At 40.3% G+C, this 20,571-nt stretch overlaps 2 protein-coding genes across 4 annotated transcripts; one reads left to right on the top strand and one right to left on the bottom strand.

Annotated features, from left to right (window-relative positions):
• Positions 1 to 12,664, top strand: tmem255a (transmembrane protein 255A). 2 transcript variants are annotated; one of them, XM_034093415.2, is made up of 10 exons: positions 1 to 363; positions 3,216 to 3,358; positions 5,262 to 5,324; positions 7,188 to 7,277; positions 7,879 to 7,944; positions 8,072 to 8,160; positions 8,334 to 8,405; positions 9,088 to 9,250; positions 9,741 to 9,887; positions 10,503 to 12,664. In XM_034093415.2, exons 1-10 carry the CDS (start codon positions 306 to 308, stop codon positions 10,644 to 10,646), a joined length of 1,035 nt encoding a protein of 344 aa, XP_033949306.1. In that variant the 5' UTR covers positions 1 to 305; the 3' UTR covers positions 10,647 to 12,664. The 2 variants fall into 2 exon arrangements, with proteins under 2 accessions (XP_033949306.1, XP_033949308.1); XM_034093417.2 differs by lacking the exon at positions 8,334 to 8,405.
• A 105-nt stretch (positions 12,665 to 12,769) lies between these two features.
• zbtb33 (zinc finger and BTB domain containing 33) lies at positions 12,770 to 20,128 on the bottom strand. 2 transcript variants are annotated; one of them, XM_034093390.2, is made up of 2 exons: positions 19,299 to 20,128; positions 12,770 to 16,871 (listed from the first exon to the last, which is right to left on the bottom strand). In XM_034093390.2, the coding sequence occupies exons 1-2, from the start codon at positions 19,597 to 19,599 to the stop codon at positions 14,905 to 14,907; spliced, it is 2,268 nt and encodes a 755-aa protein (XP_033949281.1). In that variant the 5' UTR covers positions 19,600 to 20,128; the 3' UTR covers positions 12,770 to 14,904. The 2 variants fall into 2 exon arrangements, with proteins under 2 accessions (XP_033949281.1, XP_033949282.1); XM_034093391.2 differs by lacking the exon at positions 19,299 to 20,128 and adding an exon at positions 18,368 to 18,529.
• Between the last annotated feature and the right edge of the window lie 443 nt (positions 20,129 to 20,571).

The raw sequence follows: 20,571 nt of genomic DNA, 5'->3' as shown, positions 1-20,571 counted from the left end.
CATGCGCACACACAGCCAGCAGCAGCAGAGACCCACCGTCGGGACACCGACTCACCGAGAGCATAGAGACCGACAGACGCCTCTCAGCGGCGGGGATGTGACAGAGAGAGGCTCGGAGGAGACGGAGGGTTGACACCTATGTTGACACAGAGAATGACACAGCACGCCAACACGCTGCCTGCGTTAGCTCACCATTGTACTCAGCTTGCTGTAAAATATAAAGCGAGCAGCAGTGAGTCGTGATTGTCTTCTTTTTTTTTTTTTTTGCAAGGGGATCATCCTGCGTTAAATATCCTCCAGCCAGCATGCCTTCTGCTCAGAGCCTCCAGTCCAGCAGTATGCCCCTCTCTGAAACCAGCATAGGTAGGTAGGTGTGTGTGCAAGGTCAGCCGCAGCAGGTTTTATCAATTAAATAATACACTCGGTAATGCCACAATGCGGAGGTTTCACTCAATGCTGAAAGGTTCACTTAATTGTGCCTACACGCTTTTTAGACCACCCTTATTTGTTGTGTTTTCTTGGTAAGAAACACTAAAGGCATGTTTTCATTTTCACAGAACACTCGTTGCATCACCAGACAGTCTGTTGTTTTTTAAGTCCAGGCCGCAGCACGTCACTGCAGGTGCGGCGACGTTGAGTAACCACAGGAGCCGGTTTTTAACGGTGTAAAATGGTCTAGTTGTGTAGAGGAGAATCCCATTTTAAACATTTCTATTGCAGTCCATGGCAGGTGATCATTGACTACGTAGAATATCGTTGATTGTTTGGATCAGTCTACTACACAGCTAATGGCAGCAACATCCATGTTTTGCTTTTCCAGTCTATGGAAAACCATTTCAGTCAATGTTATCAAAATATAAGTCTTTTATATTGAGCAACATTCTTTAAAGTATCTCAAATTAATGACTTAGTTTCTCAAAATAATGACTTGGTATTGCAAAAAAAGGATCAGATCGGTTTCTAAAATAACGTGTTTGAAATAATAATTACACACTTGTTATATTGAGAACGTTTCTTATTATATTGAGATCCATCACATTATTTTAAGGTCTTACAAGATCTTACAAGAAAGCTATGTTTTTCTCTTTCTTAATTTACTGGCAGAAAATGGCTCCCGTATAACACTTCCTTGTACAACAATTATTGAGAAAGGTATTTTGTAATTTGCAGTACTGTACTGGAGAGACATAGATGTGTTGGTGGTGTAATAATATGGAACAGCTAATTTCACACAGACCATATGAAATCTGTTGCATGGGGTGTTTTCCAAAGATCTACTATAATAAAATGATTTGAGTAATTTATCAAACAGAAGATATCCTACTTACATGAGTAGTATTTGCTTCAAATCATAACTTAGTACCAGACACTGTACTTGTATGTTGAGGCCTTTGGTCTCAGTTAGAACTCCTAAAGTAATAAGCAAATGCATGCTTTTGAGTAAGAGCCAGATCAATAATGTTTTTTGTTTCAAACTAATATTGACAATCAGATAGTATATGAAGTTTCAAAGTGGTTTCATTACATATGACATTTGACTTCAAAGCAAGGTTTGGATGATGTGGAAAGAAATGTGATATCATGGAAACACATAAACACAATTTAATTTCACTAATGCAAAACAGCCCAATGGGTTCTTTCAATTAACTGTAATCTAGCATTTGAGAGCAGGAAATGAACCATGCAGTAGGAAATATTATTTACATTATAATTGTTATTGTCATTTAAATCCCAGCCTGGCAAAATCATCCATACATTTCTAGATCATTAAATTCCGGAAGTTGTTGATATGCTGGCACCCTGGGGAGAAAACCCTGACTGAAACCATTCGCTTTCCCTGCACAGTGATTTTAGTTAAACAGGAAGTGATGAAAATACATGCAATAGATAATCAGTGGGACCTTACTCTACAGAATCTGCTGAAACAAATGCATCAGTAAAGTCATTAAAAAGACTGCAATGAGGGGCCACTCCATTCCCCTTCTCTTCAGTTTGTAATGTTTGACTCTGACTTGAATATTGTCAGAGATGATAGCCTGCAGCTCTCTGAGGAAATAACATTGTACAGGAGCTTGAGGTTCAGTGGTTTTAAAAGAAGTACATTTGTCGAGGCTTATCAACCCTTGAATGGTTGTCTTTGTAGTTTAATATGCATATTCAATATGTTGTGGTTCTTTTACTTCTGACTTGCAAACCTCTCACACTGGGTATAGTATTTGATATTTGCTTGATGCTTTTTTGTTGGATTTGAAACCGTTCTTATTTAAATGAGGCCCCTAAAAGTATTCACTCTTATTTTGACTTTCCAAAAAACGGACTTAATACGAGCACATGTAACAAAGGTTGTCAAACAGCAAGACTTAAGTCAGTTATTTTGGTAGATGATTATCATCTCAATGGTGTAAGGACATTTCTAGTTAAGATTCAGGTAATTTATTTAGTTCATCACAGGCATCTTTATGCCTCTGCATTTTTATCGGGCTTCATTGTGGAAGTTTCTTTCCCTTGTGTGTGTGTGAATATCTGCGAGACACTGATTACAATAAATTGCTAATGTTAAATAATAAAGTAAGTGTTTTCACATGATGCAGATTTGTTTAGTCTTTCCCTAAAACATATACATACATTTGCCTTTTTGCAAATACGCAGCATACACCAAGATGCCCTTCCCTATTATGCTAATTTCCAGGTTCAAATGTGTATTGTGTGCCTCTACTGTGGCATGTTTACATGCTTTAATGTTCAAAAAGCTCTTTATTTTTCTCGTATTGCCTGTGCTGCAGCACCTCTTTTCACCCTCTGTCTGAAACCAGAGCCCAGTCTGCTCTGATTGGTTGGCTGGCCGGCTCTGTTGTGATTGGTCAACAGCTTAGAGATGTTCCCGCCCCTTAGCCTATCACGTACAATGTGATGGAGAGCTAGCCAATAGAAATGCAAGTGTTACAAAGTGATGTCACTATGTTATGGAAGTAAATAAAGGAGTATAATGAGGCGTTTCAGGCAGGGAGGAAACGTTTGGGTTTTAGCCTTTGCAGAAAAACCTATAAAATACACTAGAGGAAAAGGGAAACCCCCAAAAAGCACAATATAGGGCCTCTTTAACAGAATTACGACTATAGTCTTTAACTACTATCTATTGCAGCTTGATTTATGCATTTCTCAACTCTTCACTGTTCACATCACAGCAGTAATGTTTGCTAATGTGTCGTCTTTAGGTACCTTTAAGAGGAGGAAGAGGAAATCCATAATAGTGACGGTGTTGCTGCTCATTGTGTCTGTGCTCATCCTCATCTTCGGCCTGGCAGCGACCACTAGGACGCAGAACATCACAGTGGGCGGCTACTACCCAGGAGTCATAGTGAGTACACACCTGAATGCAACGGCAGCCTGTCTCCAGTGATACTGAGCGAGGTGTGAGAGAAGAGAGGGAGTTTTCAGACTGCTCTTCCCGCTCGTGATGAACCTAATCACTGAAGGTCTGTGATGAGTGACTCTGCCGACATTCATTATTCAGCACTGTCATTACGGGCTAAGTGAAGCAAAGCATCTCAGTCCATAAATGTGTTTTCCTCACAGAACTCGGCTTTTAGCGTTGGGCCTAAAGTGAAGAGCAATCAGGGAAGCCGTCTGCTACATTTCTAATGATGCTCCTTCTGACTTCAACCTAAAATTCATAGTTTCAATTATTGACGTCTGCTGTAAAAAGCAGAGATTTAGAAAACATGCATTCTGTTTATCTCTGAGACGATTTTTTTTTTAATTTCTGAAATGTTATCCATGGCATGAAAGAAACACCTACTTAGTTTATCTCACTATGCTACAGAATCAAAGCTTTATATTAAAATCTGATACATGTTAGGGGGGTAAATCACGAGTTCTATCAGGATATTTTCTAACATGAGTCTGCAAAAAACGATTTTGATTCAGGAGCCTGTGATCGCTATGAGGCAACTCGCAAACTTAAATACGATTTTAGAATTTTATTTCTGGACTCAACAATCTATTCTTTAAAAGAAAAACAATAGACTGCCTGTAGTTCACTGTAGAGGGCTACTGTTTCTCTCGTGTTTCTTTATCAGTTCAAAAAACACATGTTTAAAATCTTTACACATCCATTTTGCCTTTAAAAAAAAAGAAGAAATCAAGGATTACTCCAGACAGCTGCAAGATAAATGGCTATATTAAAATGATGTGTTTTTGAATGGTTATTTAAAACTGTCCACTTGAGTCAGAAAGAGACTAACTACTCAAGTGGGTATCCCCAAATGTTTTTGTGGTGACCTCAGGCACAATTACAAGAGCAGCTGTGGAGGATCTGAGGGTTTCTGGAGGATCATAAAACGATAGGGAGCCTGGGAGATAAAAGGGGGGGAAAAGCCATTTAGTGTCCTAATAAACTAAGAAATGGACTAAAATAAATTCTAAAAGACACAGGGGGCCAGAGTGGGTTGTCCGAAAGTTTTGAGGTATAGATCTCTCATTTGAGATAAACACCACTCTCAGATCTGGAAGAAACTGGTCGGATGGACTCAGGTGCAGTTGAACGGGGTTAATCAATACGCAAACAAGTACTCAGTACAAGTCAACAATACAAACCCTGACTGTGTTTGTGGTCTTCCTTTTTTGCCCCATATTTGCTTCTATTCTTATCCTATATATTCATATGGTATATATTGGTCTCATGGGTACAGTGATATGATCCTCCTATCATCTTACAGTTTGTTTTGGTGTTAGGGTCACAGGGACATTCTCCTACAGTTTATTTTGATTCTGCAGTATTTGTTGTTGTGTAACATTGCTCAATACCCTTGATAGCTGCTACTATTACAGTGATACTTTTGTTATTCTACTACATTGATTTTGTTAAAAAGTCGGCATCAGCCTAATGAAGGTTTGTAGTTTTGCAATGACTGTTGTTGTTCGGCCAGTATAAAGAGTGTTACAGTGTTACATAGTGTTACATCCTGTTAGCTTAGTGGAGGGCTCAGCTTCAATATGTTGCGCAAATGATAACAGTAGTTTGGGTCAATGAATTCAATTGAGCTTTTCTGTATTTATTTTAGACAAATATGGAACAAGCACCCTTCAAACATTAAACTTACGGACTTAGAAATCAGGGCTTATCTTAAATATGATGATGTATAGCTTTATTTACTTGATGAATGAATGATTTTGGATTGTTGTTTATTGTATCTACATATATATCTGTATAAATCCAGATCGATTGATCAATAAACTTAGCTTTTTTCACTGTTTTTCAGCTGGGCTTTGGCTCTTTTCTGGGAATCATCGGCGCTCATTTGATAGACAACAAGAGGCAGATGGTAAGAGGATTTATATGACCTTGTCTGGACTGTTACAGAAAACTATCATTAAACTGCGTCTCAGTCCCAATTACCCAACGACCTGATTATGTTGTTATTGGGATGACAGGCAGAGAGGCTGTGAGTCCCTCTTGGCCTGAGGCGGCTTGCGTAGCGGAGCCTGGGCTTCAAGGGAGATGCAGACAGAAATAGCTACAGGGTGTAAGCTGAGGAGGACAGATGCCCACACAGGAATGTGGTGAAGGAAACTGCAGATGAGGGGAGCAGGTGGGAGGTGTGGGGTGGGGACTGTCAGGGCTCAAATGAATGATGAGTTTGTACCGTGACACCTTTACTGTAACGCAGCAGAGTTCAGATGGCTGGAGTCTCACAACTGACCCGGCTACGACACCTTACACCACACTGCCCACTGTCCACTGGTTATTCCTTATCGCATGTTACTATACATAATATAATGTCATGTGTTGAAATAGTTTATGGGTCGGGGACGGGTAGTATAGCCAATTTGTTTATAGATGATTCCAGTTGTTGCAGAGCTAAAATGTTGAGTAAGTAAAACTATTTTGGTAATCTATTTATAATTTTTTAAGGACAAATCCCAGACATTCACTGCTCACAGCCTCTCAAGTGTCAATATGTACTGGTTTTCTTCATTTGTTATCATAGTAAAATGAAATACTTTTTGACTGTTGTATATAACACTCTCTGATGAATAGTATACTGATGGACATTTATCTGTATTTTAGGTATAAAATTAAACATTATAGTAAGGTTAAATGATTCAAAACATCTATAGGGAGTATTGCTTTATCATCCCGGGTGAGTTAGATTTGATCAAATGTAACTATCTTAAATTCAAATGTTGCTAAATACCTGATGCCTCATTACCGCTTGAATTCAATCCAGTAAGAAAAGCACAGAACAAAATAACAGAAGTTATTTCAATTAAAAAGGCTAAAACTATTCTGACTGACTAAAAAAGTGTGTTCATGAATCACAAGATAGAGGGAGAAGCTAAGAAAAAAAACACCCACAAACCTTTATTCCATCACAAATGTCTCTTTCTAAATCATTTGCCGCTGAATGCATTCATGTGAGCGTCACAGAAACCTTGGCGCCGGCGAACAACCCGGTTACCTCGAGGTGTTGGATGTTTTGTGTCAGCTTCAGAGAGGGTGGGCTAATGTGTAAGTGAATACATACCGCTTTCATTGAGGAGTGAAAGGAGAAAGTTAGGCGGATGGGGAGAAAGGGGGGAAATAAGTGTTTGGAGTTCCTTTTAAGAGCCGGGCAGCGTGCCAGGCTCTAACTACTGCTGCAGCTAGGTGACCAGCTCAGCACTCCGTCACTGTTGTCCTCTCTAACAGCCCCCCCACCCCATCCCATTCAGAGCTATTCATACTCAGAGAGCAGCACATGGGCAATATGATACAGGTTACTGTTGGAAGGGAATCCGATACAAAAGTGGTGAGCGGAAGCAATTACAAAATCAAAGTGGTGCCTGTTAGAGCTCCAACCAAAAAGACATTTCCAAATATTTCAATAACTGTTCATTTGGTTGAGTCATTGTTCATGTAAAAGGGGTAGTAATGCTGCTTTGAGCTTCTTATAAATGGAGATGTTCAGCTTTTCTCTATTATATCTTATTGGCCTGCATACCTTTTGAGTTTTGAAATGACTAAACGAAACATTTCAAGACATCACATTGGACTTGAAGCTGGGATTGGAATGTTTTCTGACATTTTCATGACCTAACAATATCAATAGCCGCAGTGCCTAAAATGGAGTTTATAGTCTTCTGTGACAAAGAGAATCATAACCGTGTGATGAAGAGTGATGAAGAGCTGCTGTTTTCTTCCACAGTTAGTGGCGTCTATTGTCTTCATCAGTTTCGGGGTAGTGGCCGCCTTCTGCTGTGCTATTGTTGACGGAGTGTTTGCTGCCAGGCACATTGTAAGTATCACTGAAGCTTCTTCGTATTTAACCAAACTGATCAATTATGAATATGGATAACACTCACTGTCCGACTAATCAATGCCATCCCCATTGAAGCTTAATATACTCTGTCTGCATTACACATAGATTATAAAGAGGGCATTGCTCACATATGGCCGTCTGTAGAAGAGGCTGCACCCTTCTCAGCAAGGGAAATGCATTTTGTGATGCAGAGATATTACTCTCCATGACGCAAGAACTCGAAACAATAAATAACCACCAATGCACTCTTGAAACAATTATGTTAAAATAAGTTATGGCTTTTCGAATAGGAGGATTGGCAGTTTTTTTATTTGCCAGTGACGTCAGTGAAATGGAAAATTGGATATTTATTTGCAGACATTTGTTTGTAAACTGAGCTCAAAGAGGCCCAGTGTTGCAATGAATATGATGTGATGCTCTCAGAGGAATACATTCAGATTTGTTTCTCTCTATTTGTTGCATTTATCTACATTGTTGATTTTGCTTTAGAATGCGTTTGTATCAGACTGTATATAGGGTTTGTAGCAGTGATGCATTGTGCAGTGAAATCTAAAGAATATTGTTTATTGTACTACAGGACCTCAGGCCGCTGTACGCCGGCCGCTGTGAGTTTCACTCCAGTGAGACTTCCTCTGAACGAGACGTAAGACAAATATTTCACTTTCTATTTACAGAAATCGAATGCATCCTCAGTGTGTGTGGGGAATGAAGTGTCATAAGTCAACCTTAAGTGAAAAGACTAATCATTTGAATTAACTTTTGACCCTCAGGTGCCCTGTCAGACCTCCTCGCGCTCCCCCTGTAACCTGCATGTGAAGGGCAACACCTGTTACTGCTGCGACCTCTACAACTGCGGGAAGTGAGTACACCAACAGCCTCTCCATCACTGGCTCCTCACTTTGCTGTGTTGCTTTGACTGTTTGGATTTTTGACGTGTGCTGATGTGCCATTTTTGTGGGAGATTCTTTTGCACTGCAACGTTGATTGTATCAGAACAAGTATATGTTTCTTTCCTTTCAACCTTTGTTTCAGAGAACATCCTCTTATGGGACTTCAGAATAAAGATGTATTGAAAAAGTTTAGGAAATCATCCATGATTTGGAAGTAGGTCCCTTTTTTTATAGAACCATATTGGCCATTAATGATCAACTCATGTTCTTCATTTTCTCGACCCGTGATTGGAGTAACTGTGTAGTGTGTCAGTGACATGACTTACTTATGTAATATGTGTTTAGGATCCCATTTCCCCTGCATGTTATGTTTTGCGTCTGACAAAGCGAAGCATGAAACCATATAAACATTTGTAAATGATTATTGTTGTCAAAATATATGCTTTTCACAAAATGATCATCCTCTTATTACATTGAGTAAGGAAGCATATATTATTATTGCATCACAGATAGAATAACTTGTTACGTGAATATCTGTTTTAGTAAAAAACGAATTAAGAATAAAGGAATCGTAAGGTTTCTTTGCATGAATAAACAGCAACATTATTAGTCTATTCCTTTTTACATACTGTATTTCCTGTTTTATAAATCATGAGAATAATCACAACTATCTCAATATTAAAATCCATTACGATAATGATCAAATCATATATCTTCCCACTCTTAAACACCCACCATGTCTTCTGTCCTTAGCTCTCATAGACTCATTTGTTTCTATAAATCAAAACCTACTGTTTGTCTTTCATCTTGCCCTGAACACAACAAGCCACAACACTTTCTCTGTGACTTGTGTGGCTTGACTGTATGCCCCCTCTCTGTTCCGCCCACTGGGCTAGCCGAGTGGAGCTCATTGGAGGCTACCATGAGTACACGGATGTGAAGAGCTGCCAGGACGTGGTGCACCTCTATCACCTGCTGTGGTCCGCTACGATCCTCAACATCGTGGCGCTCTTTCTGGGCATCATCACTGCTGCAGTGCTGGGAGGCTTCAAAGACATGGTGGGTACATGTGCTGCATTCATGTGGTGTCAGAATAATTGGAAAATGTGTCCCAGACTGTGAGTGCACATGAAAGCCCCCTTCAAAAAGTTATTAAGAATTCACTTATTGCACCGCATATCAAATTGTTTGCTCATATGTAATTCGGAACATGGTTTTAGGTTGCAGCGGTCTGTTGCTGTCCAAGTATCTACATGTAATGTGAAGCAACAGTTTAATGATTTTAGGGAATGTACTGGTGCACAAAAAACAAAACATGTTCTTCCACATTAAAACTAAAAGCTCATAAACACACGAACGTTAGTAGAACAACTCTGAGAAACCGGACCATCCAAGGTGCACATTGAATGCAGCATTATATTTGAGATTTGACCATGAACAACTGGGCTAAAATTCTGCTTTAAGTGTTTGTTCTAATGGGTTTTTGTTTTGTAATCCTCTGATGTTTGAATTAATGGAAACTGATCAATACTCTTCATGTCCTTGTCAGACTCCGGCTCCTGCCTCAGAGTCTACATCTGAGCCTGAAGCCGTCACAGCTCCAGCCCCCCCTCAGCCTCCTCCCCCCAACACCTCCCTCGCCTCGTACTACAACACTGCCCCCTGCCTGCCGCCGTACACCGCCTACGACCTGCAGGTACAGCTACAGACCTGCACTGCTGGTCTTCATCAACATGGTGGTTCTGGGGGGGGGGGTCCAGTGGTCCTGTAACACTGTGCGTTGGCCCCCCTGTGGCCCCCCTGCAAAATAACAAATCTATGATAATGCAATATGTAATAGTGTTGCAACCCGGGCCTAAGAAAAAGGAAGGTTTTATTTGTTATGTAATTAAATAAATTAAAACTAAGTTACTGAAACAAATTCTGTTACTAAAACAAATTCCAACAAAGAAATAAAATAAAAAGTGTTTATTACCCCAACTAAACAAAAATTGCAACTCAGTCATTGACACCAATTATGTTATTAAAACAAAAAACAATAATACTTCCTTTGTGCGCTATAACTTTATACTACTTGTTTAAATCTTGACCACTGTCTTTGTCTCCCTTGTCCAGCATTACATTTGCCCCTCTCATTCAATAACTGGCCCCAGCAGAGCCCCCCCCCAACCCTGTCAAACTTCAGTTTTTTAAATAAGGAAACCTACAAACAACCGTTATTCTGTGCATCCTTCAAAAAACCTAAAAAAAGAGCTTTGAATGTAAAAATGGAAACTGAAACAGGTAATTCTAATAAATGTCCTTCTTGCAGGGCTCCTACCTGTTCCCCGACTCCTCCACCCTGTCGGATGACTCCCAGTCAGGGGCCAGCCACCTGTGGCCCACCATGGTCCCTCCACGATACTCTCCTCCTCACACCCACCCCGACGAGAAGCCTCCACCCTACAGCCCGTAACACACATCCAGCAGAAAGAAGGCACCTGGAACGTTAGCGGGTGTTTTTCAGATGCTGATTGAGTGGCGTGAATACACATTTCCTCTGGGCTTTTCCTCACAATGAGTGTTGGAGGAAAGGTGGTGAGGACGAGGAGGAAGGCCACAGAGGGAACTCACCTTGAGTTCAGCCCGACACCAGGAGTGTTTGTCGCCCCTGCCTCCACTCACACATCAAGAGAGAGACCACCGGTCCACAGCAAGGACTGTTTACACATCTATCTGCCTTAATGCAAACGGGCTTCCAGCGCTGCAGCTCTGGGTCTTTGGACTTATTCTGTACTAGGTCAAAGTTCACCTCTCTTCAGGACATATTGTAAATGCTTCCTGCCTCAAGTGGCACCGATGATAACGTGAGGAGATGACAGCTACAAGATCAAACCCGATACATGAATGCTTTTGATGTCCCCCCAGAATATGAATCAGCGAGAGAATTCAAAACTGTAGTAGGCCGAGGCAGTTTCTTCTTTAGCGATTAATTAGGCAATGTTAGCAGTAATGAAGGAATTACAATGCTCATAATGAATGTACAGCAGTATAATACTCAGATGCTCTCCAGCAGTTTAGCTATACAAACAGATGATCAGTTTGTTAAAAAAAAAACCTTGAACCATGTGCTCGCAGAGCAACAAGATGAAGAAATAAGCTATTCTGCAGCAGGGCGGTCACAGTTACACTCCAAACTATTTATTCTATTTTCACTATATGCTGCAAAGCTGGTAAGCGTATATTATCTTGCGCTATATAAGTAGTTGTGATATCACATCTGGGTTCAAATGTGTAGTCTCCGTCAGGAATAAACACGAGGCAGGCCGAGCGGGAACAGTCGGTGCTGGATTCACTGACATGAGGGGAGATCATGAAGGGTCAAAGGACTGGTGTTCTCTGAGGAAGAGTGAAGGACAGTAAACGTAGTCCATGTCAATGAGACAGGTCTCCGTCAGCTGTTATCACTGCTTTGTATAATTTAAAATACTCTCAGGGGCTGATTGTCAGTTCCTTTTCGTCTTGCCAGTAAAAATGTTTTATGTAATTCAAATGGTGTGTTTGACTTTTTAGCTAAACTGTATGCACGGTTGCTTCACCACTTTAGTCTTTACCAAACATATAAACTTCAATAAGATAAACCATAGTGCAGTGAGTGCACCGAGGGTGAATCCTGTTGACTTCAGTTATCCCAACTTTCCTCTTGTGTAACCATGATGTTTGATGGTTTGCCATGACAACTTGATGCAGCCATTAATGTCATTTTCTAATCTTAAAACTTTTGATAAATTGGTGATAGTTCAGCTTTTCACATATCACCATCAAGTTGATTTTTTCTTTGCAAACCTTGTTTTATGACCAAATGCCTGACGCCTATTGTATGCGCTAACAGCCATTGATAGCATGCTAAATGATGGATGTTTGTTAAGGAAACTTAAAACCTGAAACTTCTCTAGATAATTGTATTACATTGTAAAATTGAAAAGGGTGTAACTAGCATTAGGTTTGAGAAGTTATACTTTTTCAACAGTGACTAGTCAAGGTTTGGGAAAGTCCATCAATTTCCTTAAGTCTAACACTAAAAATGTTTTCAATCTTTGATATAATCCAGACAATGGAAGATTTAGAAACATTTAAAAACACAGGGAGTTGACATTAATAATAAAGAAGGAATATTTCAGATTCTGCACTATTTCTCCTTGAGCATTTGCTCTTAACTCTTCCAACATCTTCTGGAGCTTCAATAGATATGTTTTTGTTTCATGTGTGACACATGATATATTTTACTCTCAGCATTAAGGCAAAGTGACAGTTTGTATGATTTTCATTTCGTACATCACAATGACAACCGTATAGCAGATGTTTGTATGCTTACGTAGTGCAAGACAATTAAGTGAAAATAGTGAAAGAATAATTTATTTATCATCAGGAAACCCCTTGTTGCTAATTGACAAAAGGGACATTTTGTACAATGCCAACAGAACTGATTATTTAATATCTATTTCATTTTATTTACAACTATGAACCTAAAAGATACGTCTGAGACAGTATTTAAAAATTAAAGAAAAAGACATGAACACAAATGCACTGTACATCAAATGCCAATGTTAATTAAAAGTCCTGCATGATTTTATTGAATGACATGAATATAGATTTCATTGTTAGCACTACTCATACTGATCACTACATTTTGACACAATGTGAAAAAAAGTCCAAATGTGAAAAAGAATTCTGCCTGATGCAACACTAAGTGCTTTATGTCTGGATTAAATAACCACATTTGTTTGCCAAATCTGTCGCCTACGCGGTGTAGACGGCAGATATTAGCATAAAAAACAAGGAAGGACAGGAATTGGAAATCAAAATGTACAGGTGTATCAAAAATAAAACAGGTGTTCAATGGAAATGTCCAAATTGCGTTTAAATGATCATTGTATAACTTCCCTGCCACAATATCCACAAGTGGGATTGCCAACAATCACAAAATATATTTCAGATCATAATTATCATTTCTCTTTGCATTATTCCCATATTGGAATAAGGAGTGATGTTAAATGTCCATTTCAAACTCATGGTCAATGCATCAGTTGATGAGGGTTTTAAAATATTAGCAGCCTTGTTTTATTTCATTACGGGTCACATCCTGTATTTTACAAAAATGTGTTTAAACCGCTAAAGAGCATTATGTTAGGTGGAACGTTATCCGTATTCGTCCCGTCACGGTTCGGCACACGACGAATACGCCTTTTTTTTTACGAGTGGGAAAAAGGTCAGTCATTCAGGGCAGTATCCATTACACTATTTATAATCCAGGGGGCGGTATTGCGCCTAAAAGCTGTTGGCCAGCCGCCCTTAAACAACAAATGAAGAACAAGAAGAAAACAACAAAAGGAACACAATACAAGAAGAAAAGTTAGTATGGCGATTTCAGATAACACTCAGGAGCTAGAACCCACCTGCTTGTTTTAAATCAGCTGTGTGGGAACATTTCGGGTTCCCTGTGGACTACAATAACGATGAAGTGTGCGAGTGGTGGATCGGACGAGGACGGTGTGTCGGCGTTGTTAGACAGCGGTGCAGTATGCTAATGGGAACACACGCCAAACATGCTACATTATATCAGAATGCATCACCCAGATTTGCCAATCACTGGTATATGTGCTCTTGAAACACTTTCTTATTATTTATGATGTAATATTTTCAAGACAAGGATTATATCTCTTCGCTGGCCTGGGAGCGCCTTGGGATCCCCCAGTCAGAGCTGGTTGATGTCGCCAGGGAAAAGAAAGTTTGGGGCTCTCTGCTGGAACTGCTACCCCCGCGACCCGACCACGGATAAGCGGGAGAAGATGGATGGATGGATTTTCAAGACATTCTTTTTAGTTTTACAGTTTATTGAACCTTTTTGACATCAGCCATTATATAATCTGGGCATCTGAGTGTGTGTGGTACTGTCTGTGGTTTGTTTTTAACAGTGTGATACAGTTAATTATTCAACATGAGTTTGCTTTTTCTTGTTGTACCGAACCCGTACCGAACCGTGACCGCCCAAACCGAGTTACGTACCGAACCGTGACTTCTGTGAACCGTTACACCCCTATAATATGCATCCTTTGAAAATCCCGGTTACACACTACATGATTTAGGTTTCATATATTTAAATAGGTAAAACAGAATTTATATTTTATGAAATGGAGCTCAGTGGGGTGCCTAATGTCGGAAACTGATCTAGAATAGTATGACCCAAAGGTTTTTAAAAAATGGTTTTATTGCAGCTAGTGTGTGATGCCTTCATTTCTGGGGCAACTTTTGAGTCCTGCATGAAAATGTTAGCATCCATATAAACTATTGTCGTTGTGATTTTACTGCGTGCGAACCACTATCATTATTTGTAATGATAAAAAAAAGACAGATTAAAAAGGCAGAGAAACAGGAGTAAAGATTTGGTCACATTGCTTTTCCTTCCTAAAACTACTCGCTTCGTCTCCTTTTCACTTCAACAAGGAGGGACAAATTCAAGAAATCTCCAGCTGGCTCTGGCAGATGCACATTATTCTAACATGTATTAGCATCATTAGTACTATATTTAACCACACAATTAATTAAAAGGAAAGGCTAATGTGACCGTAGATTATTCCGATACTATTGAGAATTACAGATTAATATTGTTGACCTGGAAAAAGGTTATGGGGTACCCTTTAAAAAGGCACATGTAATGGAGCAGCGGGGGTTGCTCAGTAGCTCTCTGGTATAACAAAGTCAAACTCCGTGGCTCCCGGTGGAGGAGAGTTCGCGGCTGAGCCCCGGCGGGCGTGATCATCGGGCGGAATGCGAGTGTCGGGCTCGATAAAGATGTCGTCCCAGTTCAACATCCTGGTCTGAGTGGAGGAGTGCACGTCCTCACTGGTGATGTGATGCACGCTGCCGTCCTCCGATATAACCGGGACTCCTTCCTGGCCGTCGTTACTCCACGAGTACGACTTCATCTGCACCGTCTTACACGGCAGGAGGCGGTACAAGTTGTTGTCCGTCTCGTCTTTCTCCTTCCTGCCACTGGGATCCTGGTTGTGCGCATGCTTGCAGTGTGTGGACAGTAACTGGTAGTTCACGAACATGTCGTTACACATCAGGCACTGGTACCTGCGCTCTCCTGTGTGGTGGATTTCATGTTTAGTTCTGTACTCGGCCAGTGCAAACACCTTGTTGCAGTAGTGGCACGGGTACTTCTTTTCCCACGAGTGAGTGTTGAAGTGACGGCGCAGACTCGTCAGACACACGTAGGGCCGCTTGCAGACGATGCAGACGAAAAAAGTCTTCCCGTCCATGATTAGCTCGTAGTGATCCTCCAGCTCTGTCTTGCACTTCTTCTTGTTGGGGCCGGACTTTGGTGAAAGGGGTATTTCATTGAAGGTTTTCAAAGGTGTTGCCATTAATGCTCTCTTCCCTTTATTCACTTTAGAGCCTCCTTCACCTGGATCCTCCTTCACTGGGACAATGTCGTAAGTATTTTCTCCAATATTGGCGTAGACTTTACACCCGGATGAAATTGAATCGATCTCCGTGGCTGTGTTGAGCGTGACTGTCGTTTTTGCGACTACAGCTGATTTGGAGCTGTTGGTTTGATTTGACTGGCCATCAGACACATCTACGATCTTTATTTTGAAATCCCCTTGCTGTGACGAGGCAGAAACTTGCTTCCTTTGGACGCCTATTATTTCACTGCTTTCAGAGGACTGGGAGGCACTTGTGTGCGCAGGGGTGATGCTTGACCTGGCGGGCGTTGTGGGAACACTTCCTGAGAAATGTCTGGCAGGAAAGGATGAGCTTTTGGAGCCGTTGGTGGAGCTACTGGCGAAGCTGCTGTTAGAGCTGCTGTCTGGACTGCACAGCGGGCTGCTGATGGGAATAGCGGGTGATGGACAACTGATGCTGAGAGGCTTTGCAGCGATGATTTTAACGGGGGCTCTGGCTTTCTCTTTCAGTATTGCAACAGCCTGATTTGATTCCTCATTTTGCTTTGATGTTGCTTTTCCTGTATCTGCTGCTTTTCCTGTATCTGCTGCTTTTCCTGTATCTGCTGCTTTTCCTAAATCTGCTGCTTCCAAATCAATAACCTCTGAGTTGGCTGTCTGATTGGCTGCTCTGGTTTGAGCATCCGTTTGTGAGACAAACATAACATCTCCGTCCGAGTCCTCGTCGTTACCCACTGACTTGCTCGCCTGGTTGAATTCCTCAGAAGATATGGAGAAAGACTCTGAGATGACGGGCATCACCTCTGGAGGAGTGTCACTCTTGCTCCCCGTCTCCTTAGACAAACCAGGAAGACCCTTAACTTGCGATAAAGGGGATCCCAAGTTTGCAATGAACTTGACTCCCAGAATTTGTCCAGCACTGATGAGATCCTCCAGCATGTCGGAGCGGACACGGACAATCTTGGAGCTGTAAATGTAATTGAGAATCTGCTCAAAGATTTCCGCTTTGATGAAGTTTAACTCGATCACTTGTCCAGCGACACTGAAGAGCTGGTGGAAGTACGTACTGGAGGCAGACAGGATTGTTTTGTGAGCCCTGAACTTCTTGTCCTGTATGATAATGGTGACATCACAAAATAATCCATGGTTTCGCTGCTCGTTCATCGATTTCAGCACAGTTGCTGAATACTGTGTGTCGGTAGCAGTTATCAGCTTCAGACTTCGCATGGCTGTGGAAAGGAAAGAAACAATTAGAATCTAATTTCTTAAGTCAATTAATCAATGTTTATTTATATAGCCCAATATCACAAATGTTACATTTGTCTCAGTGGTCTTCACAGTGTGTACAGAATATCAGTATGACAATACGACACCCTCTGTCCTTAGACCCTCACATCGTACAAGGAAAAACTTCCAGAGAAAAATTCCTTTAAGTGCACATCAACAGTTACTTAATAACATTACGGTGAAGGAGAGAATACCATTTGACCCTTCTGCAAAAAAATATAGGTGTGGCTCAAATTCAATGTTAGTCATATCCTGATTTTCCAGTTCTACTTTTCCTTTCCAACTAACTGACACACGGGATGTCAATCAGTAAAGAATTACGGATAATTATTTTGTTTGTGCAATACTGAATGTTACACAGTTTCCAAAGTATTAGCTTGCTTTAAGTTGTTGAATCGTTGTGTATCCACTGAGAAGTGTTTGAACAATAGATTTTGAGGTCACTATCAATTTGAGAGTAAAAAACTCTGGTAGACAAACTGTCACAGTGACACTTTAATCTAAAATATGTATATGTCTTTTCTGTGCTAAAGTGTCTTACTTTATTGTCTTTAGTGTCCAACTTATCTGAACAACAAGCTAATACCTAGTCTTCCAGCACTAACATAAATGGGTTGGACAACATTTTGGGAGAAAGTTGCTCAGCATAACACTTCTAAGCAGCATCACAAACTATGGGCTTCAAAATCACCATAAAGTCGTACCAAAATATTATTAACAAAACTTCATGAAGCCACGCAGGGTTGTGCTTTATCTTCACAATGTAAACCATTACACAATTTCATAAATTGAACAGCTCTTACTTTATTTCAGATATACTATACGTTTTTACATTTTACAAATACTTAAACATCTTTTCACAATATTCATTTCATATGTTTATTGTTATGTCATTACATTATTACTTTTATTTTTGAACATAATTTCAATTTCTCTTACATTCATTGTATGCGATAATCCAAAATCATTGCAAGTGACAACCCAATAATACACTTTAGTCTGATTGAATCTGGCTGCTGTTATGGAACAATTACACAATGATTATATATAGAAACATACTTTCAGTTCCCGAAAAGCTGTGTTTTAGTCTTTGATGCGTCAATTATATATGTTAGTGAACAATAACGTCACCTTCGCTTACGTCAAAGTTGTAGAAACCACATTAAATATAAGCCTCGCATGCCACTGCACGGCTTCAGAACACAGTTTATTAAACTTGAATGGGTATAATAGCTGGTTTGGTGTATCCATTGTGTGTTTAAAGTAATATTGAAATGCATTAGATAGATGGCGAACAAAGGTGAAGCTGCTTCCTCATAATGAGAAGCGCGGCCTCCTGTTTAGCATCCTGTTAGCATGCTAGCTTCAAACACAACAACAATGAATGCGTGAAATCTTGCAATATTTAATAACTGCACATAAAAAGGCTTATGTTTACCTGTAACCCTGTTGTTTTCTGCCAAGATAAAGCAAGACCACTACCCCCGGCTGCAGTAATTTAGCTAGCTAATGACACAATGGCTAACAACAGACAGCTCTCCCTACAGCTGCATCATCACTGACCGACAGCCGCAAGGGGGCGCCATCGCGTGGTTTTAACTACAAACACTGCATAATTTAGAATAAAATAACACGACACGATATTATGAAAATAAAAGATGTATTTAGTAATTGTAAAAAGAAGAATTAATTAGTGCCTGGACGTAGTTTCAGAAATAAACGTTTACTTTTCCCGCACCGGGATCCTTTCCAGTTCCACCAAAAGTTAACAAATCATTTTTAGAATCATGAATGAGATTTACTCTGCAATCATTTCTAACACGACAGATTTACACTTAAATATATGCTGCTTTTGCATCTCAGACATCTTTTATTTTCCTGCACTATAATTCAAATATCTCGGGATGCTTTGAGTAAAACACTCCGGTCTTAACATATGATAATATAAAATGTGTCCTTCAATTTGAAACAGAATTAATTATTATATATTTCATCCACTAATGTTGCTTCCTCAAAATGTCTCCAGTATTTGTTGGTTTCTTAATGACATGCAACTATACAATAAATCAATTAAATGCAAAAGTAAAAAGCCCAACCCTTTTACCACACACCTTATTTCCTCGTTGACCACTTGTGTTTTGTTTTGTATAATGCCCTTACTTTGAATTCATGTTATGAACACTAATGTCATGTGCCTTTTCTGATGTCTTTAAAAACAAGTGTTCAATAAAATTGGCAGAAATAAAACTGGCCGGGATCATTGTTAATATAACTACCGGTTCACCCCCTTCAGAATAAAAGCTTAGATCTCTACAAAATACATTGAAATAATAAAAGTAAAACAGTGTCTGTTAAAAAGATTAAAATACCTGGTTGAGGTTCCTTTCTGGGGTCAGGGCCTGCATAAACCCCCACGTTGCGTTTAAATTCTGCATTAAGCTTGTCCGACATGCTCTTCCTCTTTCTTCCCTTGTAATGATCATACTCCCAGGCGTGTTTGGCTAAGTAATGCCGCTTCATGGTAACGTCATTAAATAACACCCTCTGACTGCAGATGAGGCACGTTGCAGTCTCAGTCAGATCCGTGAAGAAGTACTCCATGGCCAGTGCCTCCTCAACTTTCTGTTTCACCGGAGGACACACGTTACTTTCCACGCTAGAAGAAGACATCTTGCTTAATGGAGGTGTGCTGTCAACACAGTGGCTACTTGAGAGTAGCTGTGTCGTTGTGTAACCTCCCAAACTGATGTATTGCGTGAGGTTGCTGATCGGTTAAAGGTGTATGGTCTACATTGTTTTGAACTTCCGGGGTCGTGCTGTTCTCCCCGCCGAGAAATGCGCGCACCTCGCGGGAGCGTGCACAACGTAACAAATAGGGCCCTTCTCACTTCTCTTATTTTTCATTTCCTCGCTCCTCGATCTCGGTCTCACCGGAAGTTGATTTGTCTGCGCCATCTCGAGTAGCGTCCCAATGGCCTTATTTTTGCCGGAGGACCGAGGAGCGATAATGGAGGAGCTATGGCCCCGTCTCAGGTCGGTTAAATTAAATCCTTGCTTCCCTCACTTGCGTCGTTTCTCTGTGTTTAGTCCCTCCCTCCAGGGAAGCATGGAGGGACGCAAGGAAACCACGAGAAGCAGGGAAATGAGTTTTAAGAGCAATGGGACGTCCTTTCCTCCGGAGCGTCACGTGAAGCGACGTCCGTTTGTGATGACGCCGCACAGCTGTTCGTCTGACAGCAGCTCTGTCCCCGTTATTTTTCACAAACACCCCCGCCACACATTTACTGACACAAACATTTGTATCATCTGTTGTAGACCCCAATAAATAAAATAAAATAAGAACTCATTCTCAAAAAAGATAAACGCCATTCTTAAAATGTACAAACGAACAATAGTTTGATTAATATTGATTAGAGTGCACAATAGAAATAAAATAATTGAGAGAAGAAAAAGAGATATATTATCTATCAAAATCCAGTTAGATTAACATTCATTGGATTGCACACTTTGTTTGTATGTGGATATGTAGCACATTAACATTTTAATAGCACTTAATGACTGAATGGAAATGACAATAAATGAAAATATAAAACGAAAAAAGTGATCATGAAAATGTTTCCAATAAATGAATAAAATGATTTT

This window comes from Pseudochaenichthys georgianus, chromosome 10 (assembly GCF_902827115.2).
Source record: "Pseudochaenichthys georgianus chromosome 10, fPseGeo1.2, whole genome shotgun sequence".
Lineage (NCBI taxonomy): Eukaryota > Metazoa > Chordata > Actinopteri > Perciformes > Channichthyidae > Pseudochaenichthys > Pseudochaenichthys georgianus.
The sequence above is the reverse complement of the archived record's forward strand: the minus strand, read 5'-3'. Positions and strand labels throughout refer to the sequence as shown.

What these genes read in the sequence shown, in the direction of transcription:
- zbtb33 (XM_034093390.2), bottom strand. Translation starts at nt 19,599, where the DNA reads ATGTCTTCTTCTAGCGTGGAAAGTAACGTGTGTCCTCCGGTGAAACAG. An exon ending in CAGAAAGGAACCTCAACCAG is followed by an intron (nt 16,872 to 19,298) that starts GTATTTTAATCT and finishes TCCTTTCCACAG; the next exon opens with CCATGCGAAGTCTGAAGCTG.
- tmem255a (XM_034093415.2), top strand. Translation starts at nt 306, where the DNA reads ATGCCTTCTGCTCAGAGCCTCCAGTCCAGCAGTATGCCCCTCTCTGAA. An exon ending in AAATCATCCATGATTTGGAA is followed by an intron (nt 8,406 to 9,087) that starts GTAGGTCCCTTT and finishes CCACTGGGCTAG; the next exon opens with CCGAGTGGAGCTCATTGGAG. An exon ending in ACACCGCCTACGACCTGCAG is followed by an intron (nt 9,888 to 10,502) that starts GTACAGCTACAG and finishes TCCTTCTTGCAG; the next exon opens with GGCTCCTACCTGTTCCCCGA.